The sequence below is a fragment of the Acanthaster planci genome, linkage group LG21, assembly GCF_054643075.1.
Source record: "Acanthaster planci isolate LZ-2023a linkage group LG21, COTS_SCS, whole genome shotgun sequence".
In the NCBI taxonomy this organism is placed as follows: domain Eukaryota; kingdom Metazoa; phylum Echinodermata; class Asteroidea; order Valvatida; family Acanthasteridae; genus Acanthaster; species Acanthaster planci.
In genome coordinates this window covers 8,591,145-8,608,745 of record NC_141797.1, presented here as the reverse complement: position 1 = coordinate 8,608,745, position 17,601 = coordinate 8,591,145, and the positions used below count along the sequence as shown (strand labels likewise).

At 43.6% G+C, this 17,601-nt stretch overlaps 1 protein-coding gene across 1 annotated transcript; it reads right to left on the bottom strand.

Moving 5' to 3' along the window:
• Nucleotides 1–1,987: 1,987 nt before the first annotated feature.
• Nucleotides 1,988–17,565, bottom strand: LOC110977283 (uncharacterized). Its single transcript, XM_022231264.2, has 4 exons — nucleotides 16,780–17,565; nucleotides 10,544–10,809; nucleotides 9,149–9,286; nucleotides 1,988–7,907 (listed from the first exon to the last, which is right to left on the bottom strand). The coding sequence occupies exons 1-4, from the start codon at nucleotides 16,793–16,795 to the stop codon at nucleotides 7,692–7,694; spliced, it is 636 nt and encodes a 211-aa protein (XP_022086956.2). The 5' UTR covers nucleotides 16,796–17,565; the 3' UTR covers nucleotides 1,988–7,691.
• Nucleotides 17,566–17,601: the final 36 nt, after the last annotated feature.

The following is a 17,601-nucleotide window of genomic DNA, read 5'->3' as shown; positions in this document are numbered from 1 at the left end:
TGCTGGCTGGTCAGCTCAGTGGTTAAAAACACTTGCTCTAACTTTTGGCAAAAACAAACAAAAAGTTGCAAGGCAAACGAATTTCTTTTTGACAGAAAAATCAAAACGCGACAATAGTAGGGAGACGGCGTCGACAAAGGGATCGAGGGTTACGCTTTTGAAAATAAGGGTGCAGAAATCGGATTGAGAATTGTTCAGAAGGAAATACTTCGTGGAATGCAAACTCTATCCGTCATTCCCTAATTTAATTGAGAATTGTTCAGAAGGAAATACTTTGTGGAATGCAAACTCTATCCGTCATTCCCTAACGATACCGGATACAATCAGGTGCGCAGGCGTGGCATACATAGTGTGGACCTCTGCACAAAAGAAATTCACATAATGTAGGGCGCGATGGCGTGTGTGTGTGTGGTGTGTGCGTCCGAGAAGTTAAGTTGGCAGGCAAATTCTCACATTCTTGCAGTGGAAAGTCCGGGTCAGGTTCCCGGAACGAGTGAGTGAACCAGGGCCTCGCCACTCACGCGATGCATTCACGCCAGCAGTATAGGCCTTTTAATAGTCCTAATGCTTCCATTTGTCGTCTAGCCCCTTGTAGACCAATATCATGACGAAAGTACTACAGTTTTTCATACAGCCTTATTTTGGTAACACAGAAAAGATTGTTTTTATTTTTCCCAGCCGCAGTTTGATTAAATTGCTTTCAATGGCAGAAAACAAGATAGCTGCCCCATGGGAAAGGTCTCAAGTCTTGAAACTCATCTGATCATTTATGAATGTAATTAAAGCAATGGTTGCGATAGTAGAAGCTGGACTGTAAAAACTGGGGTGTTAGATTTAACATCCCGGTGTTATCATGATCGGAGGACTACGCTAACACTTTTCACCATCCAGTGCACTGTACACTTATAGGTGTGCAAAATAACACCGGCGGTGTTAAAGTAACACCCTACGGTGTGGTCATCTGATAACACCAGAAAGTGTTGATTTTAACACCAGAGATTGTGCAGTGTATAACAACGCTGCGTGTACATCAACCATACAGATTCATGGATAAAATCGAGCATTTGAAGTCGCGATTATTCCAGGGGCGTTTCTGGCTTGCGGTCAAGTCGCTCGGGGTGTCAGATGTGGCGCTCCCATTTGTCGGATTTGTGGGCGAACAGGGCCCTTCGTCGGGCAAAATCCGACAGAGCTCGAGTACTGTTGTTCAAGGAATGTCTTTGAAAGGACCGAATCCGTTGGAGGGAATACTATATCTCTGATTCCCAGCCCAAAAGGAAACTTTGAGGGCTGAGCAGGAGGAGGCAACGGGTTTGTGACGAAAACGACCATCTAAAGCATATTATAGACGCACCAGAATGGGACTCGGGTGGCAACCAGCAACCACACCCAGTCGACCAACTAACCGACACATCCCCCCAATCCAACCGACATCTGACAACCAACAAGCCCAGTGTACAGTCTCTTGCCCGTACCGAGCTACCAACCCACAACGATCACATAGCACGATGGTACACGAAAACAGTACATTGAAGTGCTGCATGTTCGCCTACATGACATTGTACCACCAGCCCAGTTTCTGCACAGCGTCCGTGAAATGATATACACGACTGTACTGGGGCATTGGGTCTCCTCCAGCGGAAATCAAAGGACACCAGCGAATCCTTGATGACTTCCTATTGCACTAGTTTTCCAAGGCACACCAGCGATCGCGGCTTATAATGGCACGTATACCCAGCAGTATTGTAGCTGTCCGTGCACTACTTAGGGCGGATCTAGGTAGCTACGAGGAGGGGGCTTCGACCAAACTCAATTTGGTTGTAGTCGCAGGGAATGGACACAGTGCTGAGTAAGATCGGTCAAATAACAACTGCAAAATGACGAGGTCGCAGGGGCAGTAGCGAAGGGGAGGGGCCCACGCCCCGACCTATCGAAAAAACACGATAACATTGTCATTATACAAAAAACATGTCGAGTGCCAACTTGATTTCAAATGATTGTTTTTACGACCTTTTATTTCACAATAATGAGCCAACCTGTAGTCACCAGGTTTTTGACAGCGACTCTCCATACATACTGTTCAACAAAGGCCAAACTCAACTCTCCAATAGTTTGTTACACCTTTTAAAAACACTATAGAAAACAGGATTATTATACGCAAAGGCTCCACCCGAGACCAACCTACGATAAGAACAACAGAATGGCACCAATTAGTCGCAGAGCTATCCTACGTGTATTTTTTTAACAAGGTTGTTTTGTACCCGAACACTGCAAAAACTCTGGTGTTCAAAAACAACACTTGTTGGTGTTATCAGATGATCACATCAAACGGTGTTAACACCGCTGGTGTTACTTTATACACCTACATGGGTAAGTTACGTTACAATGTACCGGAGGGTGCTAAAAGTAACACCTAGTGTTGATATTACACCAAATATTTACCACTACTAGTGAAGACTGCCAGCGTGGACTTTTAACACCAGCTTTTTGCAATGAATATGAAATGTTGGCGTCAGACATACGAGCACGTCACCAACATACCAAGCGATGCCCATCCTGTAAGAATTTTCCAAGCGATTTTAACAGTCGCTGAGAACTTTTCTGACTACAGAACATTTGAAGCTCCATGAAAATGGCTCCCTGGTGTAAACTAAATATACCTTTAAAAAAAGTGCATCCACAGAAGTACAGAAACACAACCATCCATCGATTTCAGAGTCTAGGCCTACATTCCGCTTTCCTGTCATTTCTTTCCTGGTTTCAATTTCAGAGGAAACAAAGACCTTAACATTTAACCCTACAAGAAAAACTGACTCACAAGGAGAAACCATACAGTGTGGTTTTATTCTGATAAAACCATAACATATAGATGCGACTATCTATATTTTGAGTTTCGGTACTTAAACTCTCGTTATAGAATGACAGCTGTTCAATGTCGTGAAACACAACCTAGGGGGAAAATGCTGACGATCGTCATCTCTCGGTCTTTTGTTTCTCCTCATTTTTTCCAGTCTTTTCACCACAATGTTCTGGTTATTACCAGGTTATTCCCCTGGTAACGCCAACCTTGTTGTGTGAGTGAGCTATTCAGGCAGACGTAGTGTATTCTCCATGTCAACTGTCGAATCGAAGTTTCGGTAGCGGGCAGACACAAAAGCTTTAATGTGGCACTTCATCTTTCGTGTTCAACACTGACCAGAATGTGAAAGAGCAACTCGCAGAGTAACTTCCGTAGATTCAACCTCGTCTCCACGGTCTCGCTTACTTGATATAGGTACACACGGACATCCGGGTTGCCCCGTGCATGGAAGCTGGAATGCACGGTCCAAACCAAGAACAACTGTGAGTGATGTGACACTACTCAGAGGCCATTTCCCATCTGACCTTTGACTTTAACCATTTCATCCGTGGACGGCAACGTCAACTTTTTTTTCTTCAATAAACAGCATCGATACGTGTTTCCTGTGAAGACTCGAAGTTCGCTCGTCACCCAGCGCCTGAACAGGGCGCTGGGGGAAGGGCTGTTGGCTTTGCACTGTGATTGGCTAGATTGTACACAACCTCCAACCGCGACGTTATCACAAATTCTTTTGGGAAGCGTTATTTTGAGTTTTTGGTTCGCCAGTGGCGATGCTTCGGCACAGGTGCGGTCAAGGTGTCCGCTTACATAATAAGAACTTGACCTTAGTACAATCACGGTAATTTACCATTGGTAATTATCATTGACCATGCTCGTGTCTTTTCGGCGATATATTTGAAATCACTGGTTATCTTGATCAAGTCTGCATGAACTAATAAAGCGCAGTGAGAATATTGTCAGCAATGAGGAAGAAAGGAAAAATATCGAATTGATAACCGCCACATCGAGCGAGCGAGCTCGCGCGCCTAGCAGACATTTACCGACAACGCTCTGCGCGTCGCTGGCTGTGACCCAGCGTGACGCATTTCCTTCACTAAAATCTGTGCAAGGCCATCAGCCCTTCCAGCGAAGACCCGAAGTTACACGGCTGCCACTGATCCAACATGGAATAAACCAGTTCACATAAACACATCGACATTCTAATTTAAATCTTCCAAATAATAGAATATATAAATTATACAATACCAGAGGTCAAGATCGCGCAAGGCATGTTGGGAACCAGCGTGGCGCGGCAATATTGTACCCTAGGAATGAGGTTGAGTAAGGTCATACGAGAGCAAAGGGCGCGTGCGCACGCGTCAGCAATATGGCCGCGATGATAAGGTGATCCTCACGCGAGCGTATTGCTACTTCCTGAATGACCAGACCTCCCATGGGCTTCATTTAGGCCTACAAGGAATGCGCTGTTGGAATACTGAGCCACTGAGCTTCCAACATCGGCAGGGGGCGACATGAATGCCACTACAAAGATGGCTTTCTTCCCAATTAATGTTTAGCAGAAACTGGACAAGTGTCTTCCCCCGTTCAAAACCACGCTACAGGTCCGTGTACTCGAATGATATAAATCGAATAAACGTGATGCAAAAGTACGTTTACATGTATACATTAGTACGTATATAATGTGCGAAATGGGATTGTACACAAGATAAATAGAAAATCAAAGCATTACTGTATCTTTAGGCACTATCAACGTACATTTTGCTTGTAGTTCTTTCATCGTATAGTGGTTTTACTTAAATACACAATGCGTAAACGCGTGAATACCACGAAACGGAATACATGACGTCTAATACTCGTTAAATTTAGTTTAAAAGACAATGTACATGAATGGTGAGTTAACATGATAAATTCAGAACCACTTTGTAACTATAAAATATTTACTTTCTTGGTATATTATAGCTTTTCTACAAATATCTGTTTAGATTTTAAAAGTAGGTACTAAAAACGATTTTCTTTCCTCTCATCAGACCCCTTTCACGCCCATCACGAGTAACCATAGAAAACCTCATGTTTAAAAACTCCTCAGGCTTCACTCGTTCTAACCGCCAATTCAGGTCGCTAGGGTGGACTAATCACTTCAAAGTGAAGTACAGACACCGCAAAGCATTCTGGGATGCCGACTGCAAATTTCTGAAGCACCTTATACAAATACCACTGATGTCCATTATAACGGAGATCAATGGCATGCACAGCACGGACATTTCACGCGCACATGTCGACCCCTGTTTTTCTTCAAAGGAATTCTCCTTTTTGTCCGAATAAAGTTTTCCCCAATGCGGGCTTGTGGCGATGACGTCGCACACCTCGACCTCGACGAAATTAGCACATCCCAACAATGGGGAATCCATCTATCGCTTTGGGCTCGGCCTTCGCAGCCCCCCCCCTCCCGGCGTGCGCCACTTCATTCCACCGCCTTGTGCGGCGCCGAGAACGAGGAAAATCTCCCTCGTGCTCGACATCAGAGCAGATGTTCATAAACAGTCCTTCCAATCGCCAAATAAAGTACAAGTGCATGCAAGTTCTTCTATGAACCTACAACTTGAAACAAAACGATAAAAATCATTTAAAAAAACATTCAAAATCAAATTAAGAGGTTTGCACAAGTTCTTGTTGGCAACAAATTCTAGGTTGTTTTTTAGAAACCTACAGAGAAAAACTGAATTTCCTGTACGGCCTGGCGATTCACAATAGCGTGCCTCCAAGCGTTTGCAATGCGTTGGCCTTTGATGATGCGTGAAATCTGCAGACCCAATGTGCATTCGGAGCAGGTCGACAGCTCTTGCGTGTTGTGATTAGCCAAAGCGTTGCAAACTCTTGGAGGCGCACTACTGTGAATCGCCGGTATTGTTAGCAATGTGCCAATGTGGCTTTCCGATCCACGAGAAGTCCCGTGACTGAGACTACTGGCATAGTTTTTTAACAAACTAAAATTACACAGCACCAATCCGACAACAAACTTCACCTCATGCCTGCTGATGGCACACGGCAGAGTGATGCATGTGTATACAGAGGGCGCTCTAACACTCCTTTGTGCACCAAAGGAGGGCGGAGGGGATGAATACCTGTCCAACACTAGGCAAGTTTACACTTTGTACACACGAGGCAAAAACACACGTACTACTCTGTATCAAAAACACGACTGGCAAAAGTGGAGCTTCGCAGTGCCTCGCACGTGGCGATAATATTTGGTTTTTAAAACGTCACTGACCGCTGGCAGACTTACAGTGTATAACATTTCACAAAATACAGACTTTCAAAAAATACCCCAGAAATCATTTGACACCGATTGGAACGTGGGCCGGCAGCTGCACGTACCCAACCGTTCCCGCCGCTCTCCTCTTCATGAGATGCCAGAATGTGAACTACAGGATTTCGGGGTTGATATCGGTGAATTTTCTCTTTAAAAAGACATCCAAACCAGGGGATGACAGGTGAAAATTATTTGGCACTGTGAGCTACCGGTAACCCATGAAAATAAAACAGTGGAAATATACAGTAAGATTGCACTGCCACATAAACAATAATTTACATTCTACGAGTACATACGTAATCATGTTTACATATTAGTACATGTACAATAAACTCCAGTACAAACAAAGATCGTATAGCATCGCAAAGCGGTGCAAGATGGCGAACTTCACCGTGAATACACGTAAAACGTTGTAATCGCATAGGCGCCATTTGAGCAAGCAACGCACATTACTGCACAGGTGCCGCGGCAGCCACGTGCACCTGGTGAGCCTGCGGCCAAGCATTACTGTAAACTGCACAGGCGTACCGCTTGCTCAAATGGCGCCCATGGTAATTACATCTTTTGGGCAGAGTTATCCATCCTGCGCCTTCGGCGCTATACGATCTCTGAGTTCAAACCAACACAATCAACACAGAAACATCAAACAAGTGTGCTGCTTCACCCACACCCTTGATGAGTAGGCTGCTTAGCAATAATCCTGAAAAAAAAAAAAAAAACCCGACATGGCATGTACGAGACTGGTTTGTTTGCAGCAGCTTCACTGCTCACCAGCATGATCGAACAAAATGAAGACGTGTACACTGCGATCTTTTGTGGCTTAGTGCCGAACTCCTTACTCATCAACACTGGGTAAACTGCAAATTCTCTGAATTGCAGGATGTGGGAGAACAGTCACCTTAAACTTGGGCTCGTTTGTTCTTTTGAACGGCCCTGCAGACGAGAAAATAAATAGGGGTCAATAAAAGCGAAGAATCAGTGTTTGAATTGCACGCAAACACCCTACGATATCTGAGCACATGATTAATCCTAACCCCCTAGGGTGTATGTAAAATCATACTGAAATCGGAGGATGTGGGATTGTTAGGGTTAATGATCTGATTACTTGTGCAACAGAACCTCTGTTGCAATCCTTTTCGCTAACTCTCACATAAAAGATAAACATATTTAAAAAAAAAAAAGAACAAAGCTTAACAAAAATAATAAAGCTTAAATGTCGCAGGAGCGAGGACGGATCAAGATTTATGGAAATACAGGAATACGAGGAAACACGAAGGGAAACCGTCTCCTTCTTATTTCTGTATTTTTTTGAGGAACCGTGATCTGACCCTGCATGGATACGTCTTTATTGTCAAAGATATCAAATCACATGTTGCAAAATAAAAAGAACCGAAAATAAGATAAAAAAACAAAGAGGGGAAAAAATCGAATCAAAAACTATTACTTTCCCACAACTCATGGAAAATGCTGAGAAAACAAAAACCCAAACTAAAAACAGCTGTTCTCTCAAAGAAGGACCAACTAGTAATTCCCGTCAAAGTCTGCGAAGCTATCATACATGTAGTCGCTTACACTGGCCACCGCGCTGCCGAACACCACCACCCAGACAATCAGGATGATGAGGGCTACCACCTCTATGATGAGTCCAGTTACCAGACCGGCCACATTCCAGTTCTTGGCCGACTTGGAGGCCCTGGCGGCAGCCGCATAGTCGTTGGCTGCCACCAGACTGCGCACCTGTGAGTCGGGTGCAAGGAGTGAGAGCAAAGAACAAAAGAAACCCTTAACGTGGATTAATTCTTCCTTTCTTGCCCTGCCGCAGTTGAAGATGGAGTTAATACTGTTCAGTGATGGAAGTAAGAAAATAAAATTGATAAGCAAATTTGCTAACCATAATGCCACTTGATTAGCATTACGATGAAATTGATTAGCAAAAAATAAATGGGCCTAATTCAGTACCATTATACCATGGTACACAGTTTTAATATCCACTGATGTGTTCACCAAGGCTAAACACTGAAACAACACACGGGTATGGTGTAGCATGGTTGTTGGTTATGGCTCTGGCCAAAAATTGGGTGGAGAAACAATTTTTTACAGAATCAAGGGGAAAATAAACAAAAAAAACCCGCTGACAGCAAGTCCCTACTCGTGATTTTTTGGGGGTGTCAAATTGCAGGTACCTCGTTTCCCACGATCCGTGGTCCTCGTGCGGCACGAAACTAGGACAAGAAACTGGGGGTGAGTATGTTTTATCTAACATCTATCGGGGCTGGCGGAGCTGGTTTCTGATCCTCGCTGTGAGCTCGCCGCATGCATGATTTTAAAAGAAATTTCCATTCCCAAAAACTACACATCAGTTTCATGTTTGTCTCGCTTTTGTGCAAAATATATCGCATTTTGCGATGCGAATCCAGCTATTTCCATCACTGCTGTTTCACATCCACTTTTTATTTGGAGAAAAATGTTCAGGACACCAACTTTATTTCAAAGCATGTTCCAAAAACACAAAACACTTTGACTAAAAACTGTTTTAAGTTTTTGCATGGGGTTAATGTATGATTAAGGCATGCCACCAACAAGGTCACGTAAACAGTGATTGGCTTGAGGATGATTTGTGGCAGATTTTTAGTAACTTGGGATTAACTTGTGAGGACATTCAAATGACTTGTGAGAACATCTGACTAACTTATGAAAATGTGTGATGGACTTGTGAGGACGTGTGATTGACTTGTGAGGACGTGTGATAGACTTGTGAGGATGTGTGATAGACTTGTGAGGACATGTGATTGACTTGTGAGGACTTGATATTAACTACGTGGCATTCAGACGGCTCTGATCTCACAAAACCTTGACAAGTTCATGAAATACACGTATGTGTATTATCGAGTGTCCCCTGTGCAGTCAGGAACCTTCCCACGATAACGCTAAACGTGTGCGCAGTTTGTCTGTCTCCCAGCCTCCTTTGTGACACTTACGTCCATGGACTTGATGAGGGCGATGATACCAAATGGGAGACAGCAGAACAGCATGACGAAGATGGATAAGCACATATAGTCATTGGGCTGGGTCAGGACCTCAGTCCGGACCATGGCTTGGTGCTGGGGGACGCCCGTCTGTAGCAAGGAGGAGAAAAATGAATCCCATGAGCGGAAGGCACAATTGCGGGCCGACTCCAAACAGTCAACCCATTAAAGACAGTACCTCGTAAACTGTAAAACAAAATACCAATCATTTTAAGATGTACCTCCAAACATCTGAACATCAGCTGTACAGGCTGCAGAAAGCCATGCACGTAAATATTCCAACCACACTTTATCACGGGGTTCATAGTGTAAAAACCCCCCGAATTTTTAAAACTTTTTGAAGACTTTTATGGTCCATTTTCAAAGACTTTTTAATGACTTCCACAATCATTATGTGCAATTCTAACACGCTGACAACATGCTCAATTGCAATTAGATCCGCCCCTTTGACGTGACATCGCCGGGCTTTGACAAAACTGTAATCACTGTCTGTGATTCACAGATCGGCGCACTTAACACTTTGCATAAACCTGACCCATTGATCAAACAATAAGAATCAAATATTTGGACAGAAGATATTCAATGTGCAGGTACAGTGTATCTGACCTCGGCGCTAAGTTTAAGCAAATTCTTCCCCTGAGGCTAGCATGCCCTTTGCTGTGCTGCTTATGGTTTTCATGAAATATGTGGAATCTCCGTAACACTGGCAGCAAGGGGCCAGTGGCAGGTCCTATAATAGAGGTGGGCCTTAACCCTAACCCCCTAGGCTCCTGCACTAGAAAGCATACTGAACCTCACAAAATCCAACAGGTTCATGTACTTGTCTATGTACTTGTACATGCAGGTTACTGCACCAAACCTGATAAACTCCAACAGAATGAGCCCGTTGGAGTTTGAGTGATATGGTATGGATGGGTCTATGCAGTATAGGATGACTTGCACTGAACAGTACCAAACCCGACAAAATCAAGCATAGTCCAACACTTGGTACAGCAAGCCAGACACTGCACACAATGAACCCTGTATATCCCAACTCACACAGAATCCAACACCATCTCCCTGGGCCTTTCATCCCAAGTCTCACAAAATTCAACAGCAGGTTCCTACGGTACGGTACCAAACCTACCAAACCTGCCAAGACCTGCTGTTGGAGTATGGCAGGTTTTGGGCAGTTAGGGTTAATGGATCAGCCTATTAATAGATGATGCCCAATGGTCTCACCACTGCGCCCCCCCTCCCTACTTTGAAACCCTGCTGCTGTTGCCGTGTGAGCATCAAATCGTGGGCTCGGCAGCATCTTGACCCGGGCCCTGTCTGAAGCCACCGGGTCAAGCGGGGCTCCCTCACCTTGATGGTCACTTGCCCCTGCGGCGTGTAGACGGCTTGGGGCACATAGGTCTGGGTGGTGTAGCCCTGCTGTTGTTGAGGATAGCCCTGCTGCTGCTGCTGTGGATAGCCCTGCTGTGCTGGGTAGCCCTGCTGTGCCGGGTAGCCCTGCTGGACGTAGCCCTGCTGGGCTGGGTAGGCCGGGGGTGAGGAGTAGCCCTGCTGCTGGGGGTAGCCCGGGGCCGAGGGCTGGGTGGGGTAGGGGTGATCAGGGGGGTAGGCTGGATCTGTGAAGAGGTGATTGAAAGGATACTTTGAGGACATCTTTCACTGGCACAAGTTTTATTAACAGATTTTCCACAAGAGCTTTTTCTGACCAACAACAAAAAAAAATACAAAAAAAAGTTACCCGGTGTTGATTACAAATACATACTGTATGTACCTGTACACACACACCACATGTGCATGCACACACACTGGCCTTACATACCTAGTGTGGACAATTCCTTTCTTTTCGTGCAGTTTAGAAAACTCCGTTAAGAAAATACTCGCTTTTCTTGAACTGGGAACACAATTTTCAGCTGGCTTTTTGTACAAGGTTTCTTTGACTATTCCTCTTCCTTTTACGACAGATGACCCCAACCCCAAAAATACCCCTATACTTCTTTTTCAGAGAAGGGAAACGTCCTGTGGACATGTGTAAGTCCACAGATCGTCTTCCTTTCCTGCATTGCGTGGACATCTTTTGTTCACAAGTCCACACTAGGTATTTAAGGTTAGTGCATGCATACAGGTATGTGTGTGCATGGGTGTACTGTGACTAACTACATGTACATGTTCCTGTAGCTGTGTTTCTCCTATGGCTATCAATTTCTGCATTACCATTTCCACCCCCCTGTAAACATAATTTTCAGACTTGCGAATAAGCCTTTTTGCAAATTAAATTGAATAAAATCTGATGTACACTATACCGGTACATCAAGTTATCTGATTGCACATAAACGTAACAATTTCAATTTCCCTGACATAATACACTTATTGTACCTCGTGATTCCGGGTAAGCTTTTGCATAGCGACTACCATCTCTGGAAAGGAACAGTTCCTTTGTTTCCGTCTTATCCATTGAAAATAATTGATCGATAAATGTAGGATAACCAGTAAAGACAGAAAAATCTTGTTCTGAACCACAAGGTATACTGTAGTAACAGTGTGTTTAGTCTGGAGAATTCAAATTGTTATGTTCATGTGAATTTAAAGAACTCAGTGTACCAGATTTTATTCAACTTTAATTCCCACGCATATGCAGCAAGGTACGAGACGGAGAGAACCCCCTCTGCTTTGTGTTGGTCATTGTCTCGCAGGAATCTGGGGAATTCCTTTCAGACATCTACGGGGGATGTGTTAAGTAACAATAGTCTGGAATGTGTATAGGGATTGGACATGTTGGTGGGGGGGGTACCCCTCGGTCTCATTTCTTGCTGGGTATATTCCCACGAGGCTTATTGGCAGGCAAACTGCAGTTTGAAAGAAACAGCAGGGCACTGTACACTCCTGTGGAGTTGTTATTCCCTCGTGCGGTCACAAAAATGGACAGGACAACATTTGCCTCCGTTAATTTGGACATTGAAACGGACACTGATTTTTCTTTCGAAACAGATTTCACTCGCTGGTTTAATCCAGCAAACTGCCTCCAGATCGACAAAGGTGAAGAACGGGTTTTGGAATTCTCAAGGCATGACACAAATGTGAAAAGCGTAACGGGAACACTGCGTACACGATGGTAACACGTGGGTCCCCTTTATTGGTTTATGTGAAAACTGCGCATTACCAAAACGACTGGGCCGTTTATATGTAATTACTGTGTCTACCACCATGCAAGCGACAACGCCACGTCATGACTGCCTGAAAGTGGACCGTACAGTACATGTATGTATCCATGTTACATGATGGACGTACATGTACAGAACAAGAACATACATGTATCACATGTCATGCATGTACATGTACGCCTCACACAACCGTCTGTGTAGGCAATCAAGGCCCACTGACCAATTGAGGCAGATGCTATTGTGCATACAATTGCCCTCAACACGGCCGGGCCCATCACATCTACAGTTACCGATAGCTACATGTACAGCGTACAACATTCGTGTCAGGTGCGCCATCCCAGATGCCGATACATGTGCCTCGCATTCACAACACGGATCTGCGGTCGGCCTCCTGCTGATTGTATCTACAATGCCAATCCACTGGGGGCATTTATAATGGGGCACCCACAGGCAAAGGGGAAAGTCAGTTACATATATGCACATGACTTACCTGTACATGTACACTGTTCATGTACCGGTATGCACAATTTCAGATCTCATAGCCCGCTACAACATTGTACAGGTGCTTCAGCATATAGGCCCATTTTTGCAGATTTTCGTCGCACAAGAAGCTGACTGGAAATGTACACGCTACACGTCCAGGAGTATCTCCAGCCACGATTTAGCAAAATTTAAGAGACGAACAATACTTCTTGCCCTGTTGAAAATTTCTGTTCCTTTTAAAATTTTTTAATGAGTAATTTGCTTTTTGATTCTTAGTAAGATTTCTGACGCTTTTCTTCCTTCCTTTTCATGAATTTTGCATTCAAATATTCAAATTTGGAAAATAATATTCAAATATTCGATAATCGATTGATCAATTATTGATCAATGTACAGTGCACGTGTAGCACAAAAAGGCACATGCTGTGAGGCACTCTGGGTGATTCCATAAATTACGGCTCCATTTTTTTCGTGTCCCTGTCACATCTGACATATGATTTTTGTAAGCTCAGAACACATTATCTAATTTCCAAGAGTGATGAATTAATAATGCAAATGACCTGCCAAACAAATAGTGATAGTTTGAAATCAATACCGGTGATATTTCCAAGTCAAATCACAAAGGTCAGATGTAACAGGGACACAAAAATGTCACCCTTTTGGACCCCTAATTTCTGGAATTACCCTTGTATGTAAAACTTCTCAGGTTACGGAGTATTTCCACAGAAGCTGGTCGCATTCCTGAACAAACTAACCCTGGCAGTCTGTAAACAGTCAGGTGCATGATGGCAAGTGCCATGCATAATACATGTATGTGTGCCGATTAGGACATCCATTAAAATGCAAGAAAAGTGCAAGCTCTCCAATTGCGAGGTTGACCTATATACATTGTGCCTTTGGTATATCAGTAATGTACCCGTACGTGTCCATGAACTGTATAATTTTAAATTTTTTTGGGGGGGGATTAACCTTTTACAGTCTCAGACATTCGCTCTTCAAAGGCAGAGTTTTGGAGGAATACATAAATTGGTCGTTTCTTGATTGATTGGGGCAGAATTGTGTCAACTGTACATGTATGTACATGTACATGTGTGAATCCGTGAATGAAGTCCGTGCTCCATATACCGGTGGCTTCGTCCACACACCGTTACCCCTTTCTGGAAAAACCGTTTTAGAGGCATTTTGCAGAAGAAAGAGGATGAATAGAAAAGAAAACCATCAACAAAAACCCAGCTTTAAAGAAAAAGGAGAAACACCTGCACCATTTGATTTCTCTACACAAAAACAAAGGCTAAGAAAAATGGAGGGTAGAAGGCACGTGTAACTTATGAATTTTGAAGAAGCAAAAACTGCCTGTCCGAAATTGTTTGTGCCTGCCTCAAGATGGGTGAACAAGATGAGCCACTGCGCACAGTCATGTACCGGTACATGTATGCACTGTACATCACCACATGCTGGTACATCCACCCCCATGTACCTACTGCACTATCCAAGGTTTATCATATTAGACGGCCTTTGGAGGTGCAAACGTAATGATAGTGTGCACATAGTCAGCCACAATTGCATTACACAACGTGTTCCTCTTGAGATAAAATACAATCTGATTTCAGTGCAGGTCTGTACAGCATGCATGTACATGTATGTTTACCTGCATGCATTCATTCATATGCATTATACAAGTATATGTACATGTACATGTACTGTATGCACAGGGTACTGTAGAATACATGACCTTGTTGGTTGAATGCCGTACATGGACTTCAATTGTCAAAACTGAAAGGACTGATACACATTGTTAACAAGTACATGCTGGCTGCATGCAAGGACGAATCCAGACCCAAATTTTTGGGGTGGGGTGTCAAACTTGTGTTTTTTTGGGGGGGGGGGACAGGGGCCAAAAGGTGGACATTTTTTCATGTGCCAGTAACCTTTTGTGAGGGGCGAAACTTCATCTTGGGGCTTTTTTCATGATTTTTGAAGGGCGGAAAATGAAACCAACAGACCAAAATATTTTCATTTCTCTCATTAAAAACAAAACAAAACAAAACAAATTGCCTCTTTTTCTAAAAGGAGCAGGTCTCCTCCTCCTCCTTCCCAGGGTCCGCCCTTGGGTGCATAGGCTACAATTCTTGGAAACACACGCACGGTACTTTTATTATTATTATTAGTTTATTCAGAAATCAATCAACTAAGCAACAATCGTACACAGAGAAAACAAGACGCAGTTGATTCATTCTGGGATAACCCAAGAAAGCCAATTACACAGGCTTATTTCCATTGGGGTCCCACAAATTCACAAAATTACACATATATACAGAACCAAAACATGAAAAAAACAGTAAATTATCAGTCCAAGTTCCCATTACTAATTACAATCATCTTTGAGACTCCATACTGGTTAAAAATCGGAATAATCAAATCCAAGAAAAACATTACACTGAAGTCACTCCCTCCCCATTTAAAATCCGTACTTGGACTCCTCTACATTCAATGTACATACAGTTTTAAGTCCATGTACATCTGATGGAGTGTTAACCTCATACCTACTAGTAATGTGAGTACATGTACTTTCTAAGTACAGGGTAAGTGCATACCATGTTCCAACTAAACTTACCCCATACCAGGTGCCAGCCTACAGACCTTGGAGAACCAGTACATGTAGGTGGAGTAAGTTGGAACTAATGACATGGTCATTAATTACACGTTCATCATAACCATCAATAAGTCTAGGATTTTTACCATGTTTACGGGCTGCATTTGCAACACACACATACATGTACGTGTGCACGTACATGTATGTACATCCCTGTAGGTTTCTGGCATCAAATCTGCATGGCATTTTTGTGAAAATACAATTTCCCTACACCCTACTGGTACATGTACACTGTATACAACCTCATACAACAGCATTCTACATGTATTTGGGTGTATTATTTACCAGGCATTCTTCAAGACATGAACATGGTGACACAGAGGAATATTTACATGACCTGTACCAAACACAAATCCCGTACAAATGCCACAAAAATGAAAAAAAGAAAAAAAAATCCCTCAATATCTGTAACCTGTAGGCTTTCCTTTCCAAAGTGCTGGGCTAAAAACACACAGCGTGTATCCAACACTGTTCAAAGTACATGTACGCTTGAAGCAGCTGAAATGGTCTCCTCTTGCAGTAGCTTCATAAAGCATAATTTGTACAGGGCTTAGGCCTACAATGTAGGTGTTTAATGACATGAATTATTAAACAGTACACCTGTGCATCATACATTCAGAGGCTTCTATTGTTTGGACCACCATGAGTCTCAAGATTTATCATCACCTGCAGTAGACTAGCATGCAGTACATAGTAGGCTAGTAGTGGTTGGTACATCATGTACGTTACACGTACATGTACATAGCCTAGACCCCTACTGTATGAAGTTTTTTGTGCTGCCTGACATGTCTGAAAAACCACCAACACGGACCCCAAAGTCCCAAGGGCACTACTTCAAATAAATCAAATGTACAATTACATGTAACTTCCCCTTTTCCCATTTACAGGTGATGGACAGTGTGTGGAAATGACCTTGTCCTCAGCAGCAAAGACAGTGGTATGGTCAGCATGGTCAGGTGTGGTGAAATTTGTTGTCAAGTCGACAATGACATAGGCCTTGTACATGTAATGATGTATGTACGTGGCCAGATACGAAACTCTTAATAAGAGTCTTATTCTTAACGACATCCACGTTTCACTGAAGTTCAAAACAGTAGTAGGCCTACCATGCCTACTCTACTGTCAATGTCATTGACTCGCTCAGCGACGGCGTGCTCGATCCATAAACAAAGTGCTTCATTTATTTATCTAGCACTACCGACCAGCGACTTGAAGTCAGTGAAACGTGACTGTTCCTTCCTCCATGGTCTGATCACTCGACGACAGGTTAAGAGAACCAATTTTCTACATTACCTTTTTGTTCAGACATTTTCCAGCGTCTACCTTTTCCTGACCATAAAGGACTGAACGGGTTTGCAAGACGAGAAAAAATCAATGATTTGCAGCGTTCAACTTGAACGACGAAGCCACTCCAAGCGAGGGAACGGCGTCTGTATAATTGTCAGATTTCTGCATTAATCCAATACCGGTAGCGGCGCCTAAGTGTGCTATTCTTGTTTTCAGTGTTCACCTTGAGGTGACGACAATGTATCAATAAAAAGTGGGCGCTCTCAAACTGCGGGATTGGGCGATTCGGTTTTTTGTCAATAGAGGGCGCAATATTAATAAACGTAAATATTTCTTCTCACAGGAGCATGCAATGCACCAACCAATGCCGATCATTTCTTACACTAATCAGATACGTTTCACCATTTCAGATTCTGACGACTAAAACGAGGCGGATTGCGGGGAGGGGGCCCAAGCATTATCATCGTGGCCTGCAGCTTTTAAACGAGATGTTTGGACGTGATTGTACCAACAAGACGATGCCGATCATTTCGCCGACAGCTATGATCGAAAACTGGTGGCTGTGGTACTGCCGAGATACCTAGTGGGGGCCTATACGCGCACCCATGCACTGGGCCAATCACATTTTTCAATCGAGGTTACCCCCAATCTTGGTGGGGGCTTCATGCATGGGTCTATTCCTGGATGCCTCGTGATGGTCTGACGAGTACTCCCCCTCCCCATTTGAAAATATTCTGCCGCAGTGCCACTAAAGCGTGCATGGAGGAGAAATTCTTCAATCATGTGTACATGTACATCATTTTAAGGAACAGTAGAGAAGCAGAACTT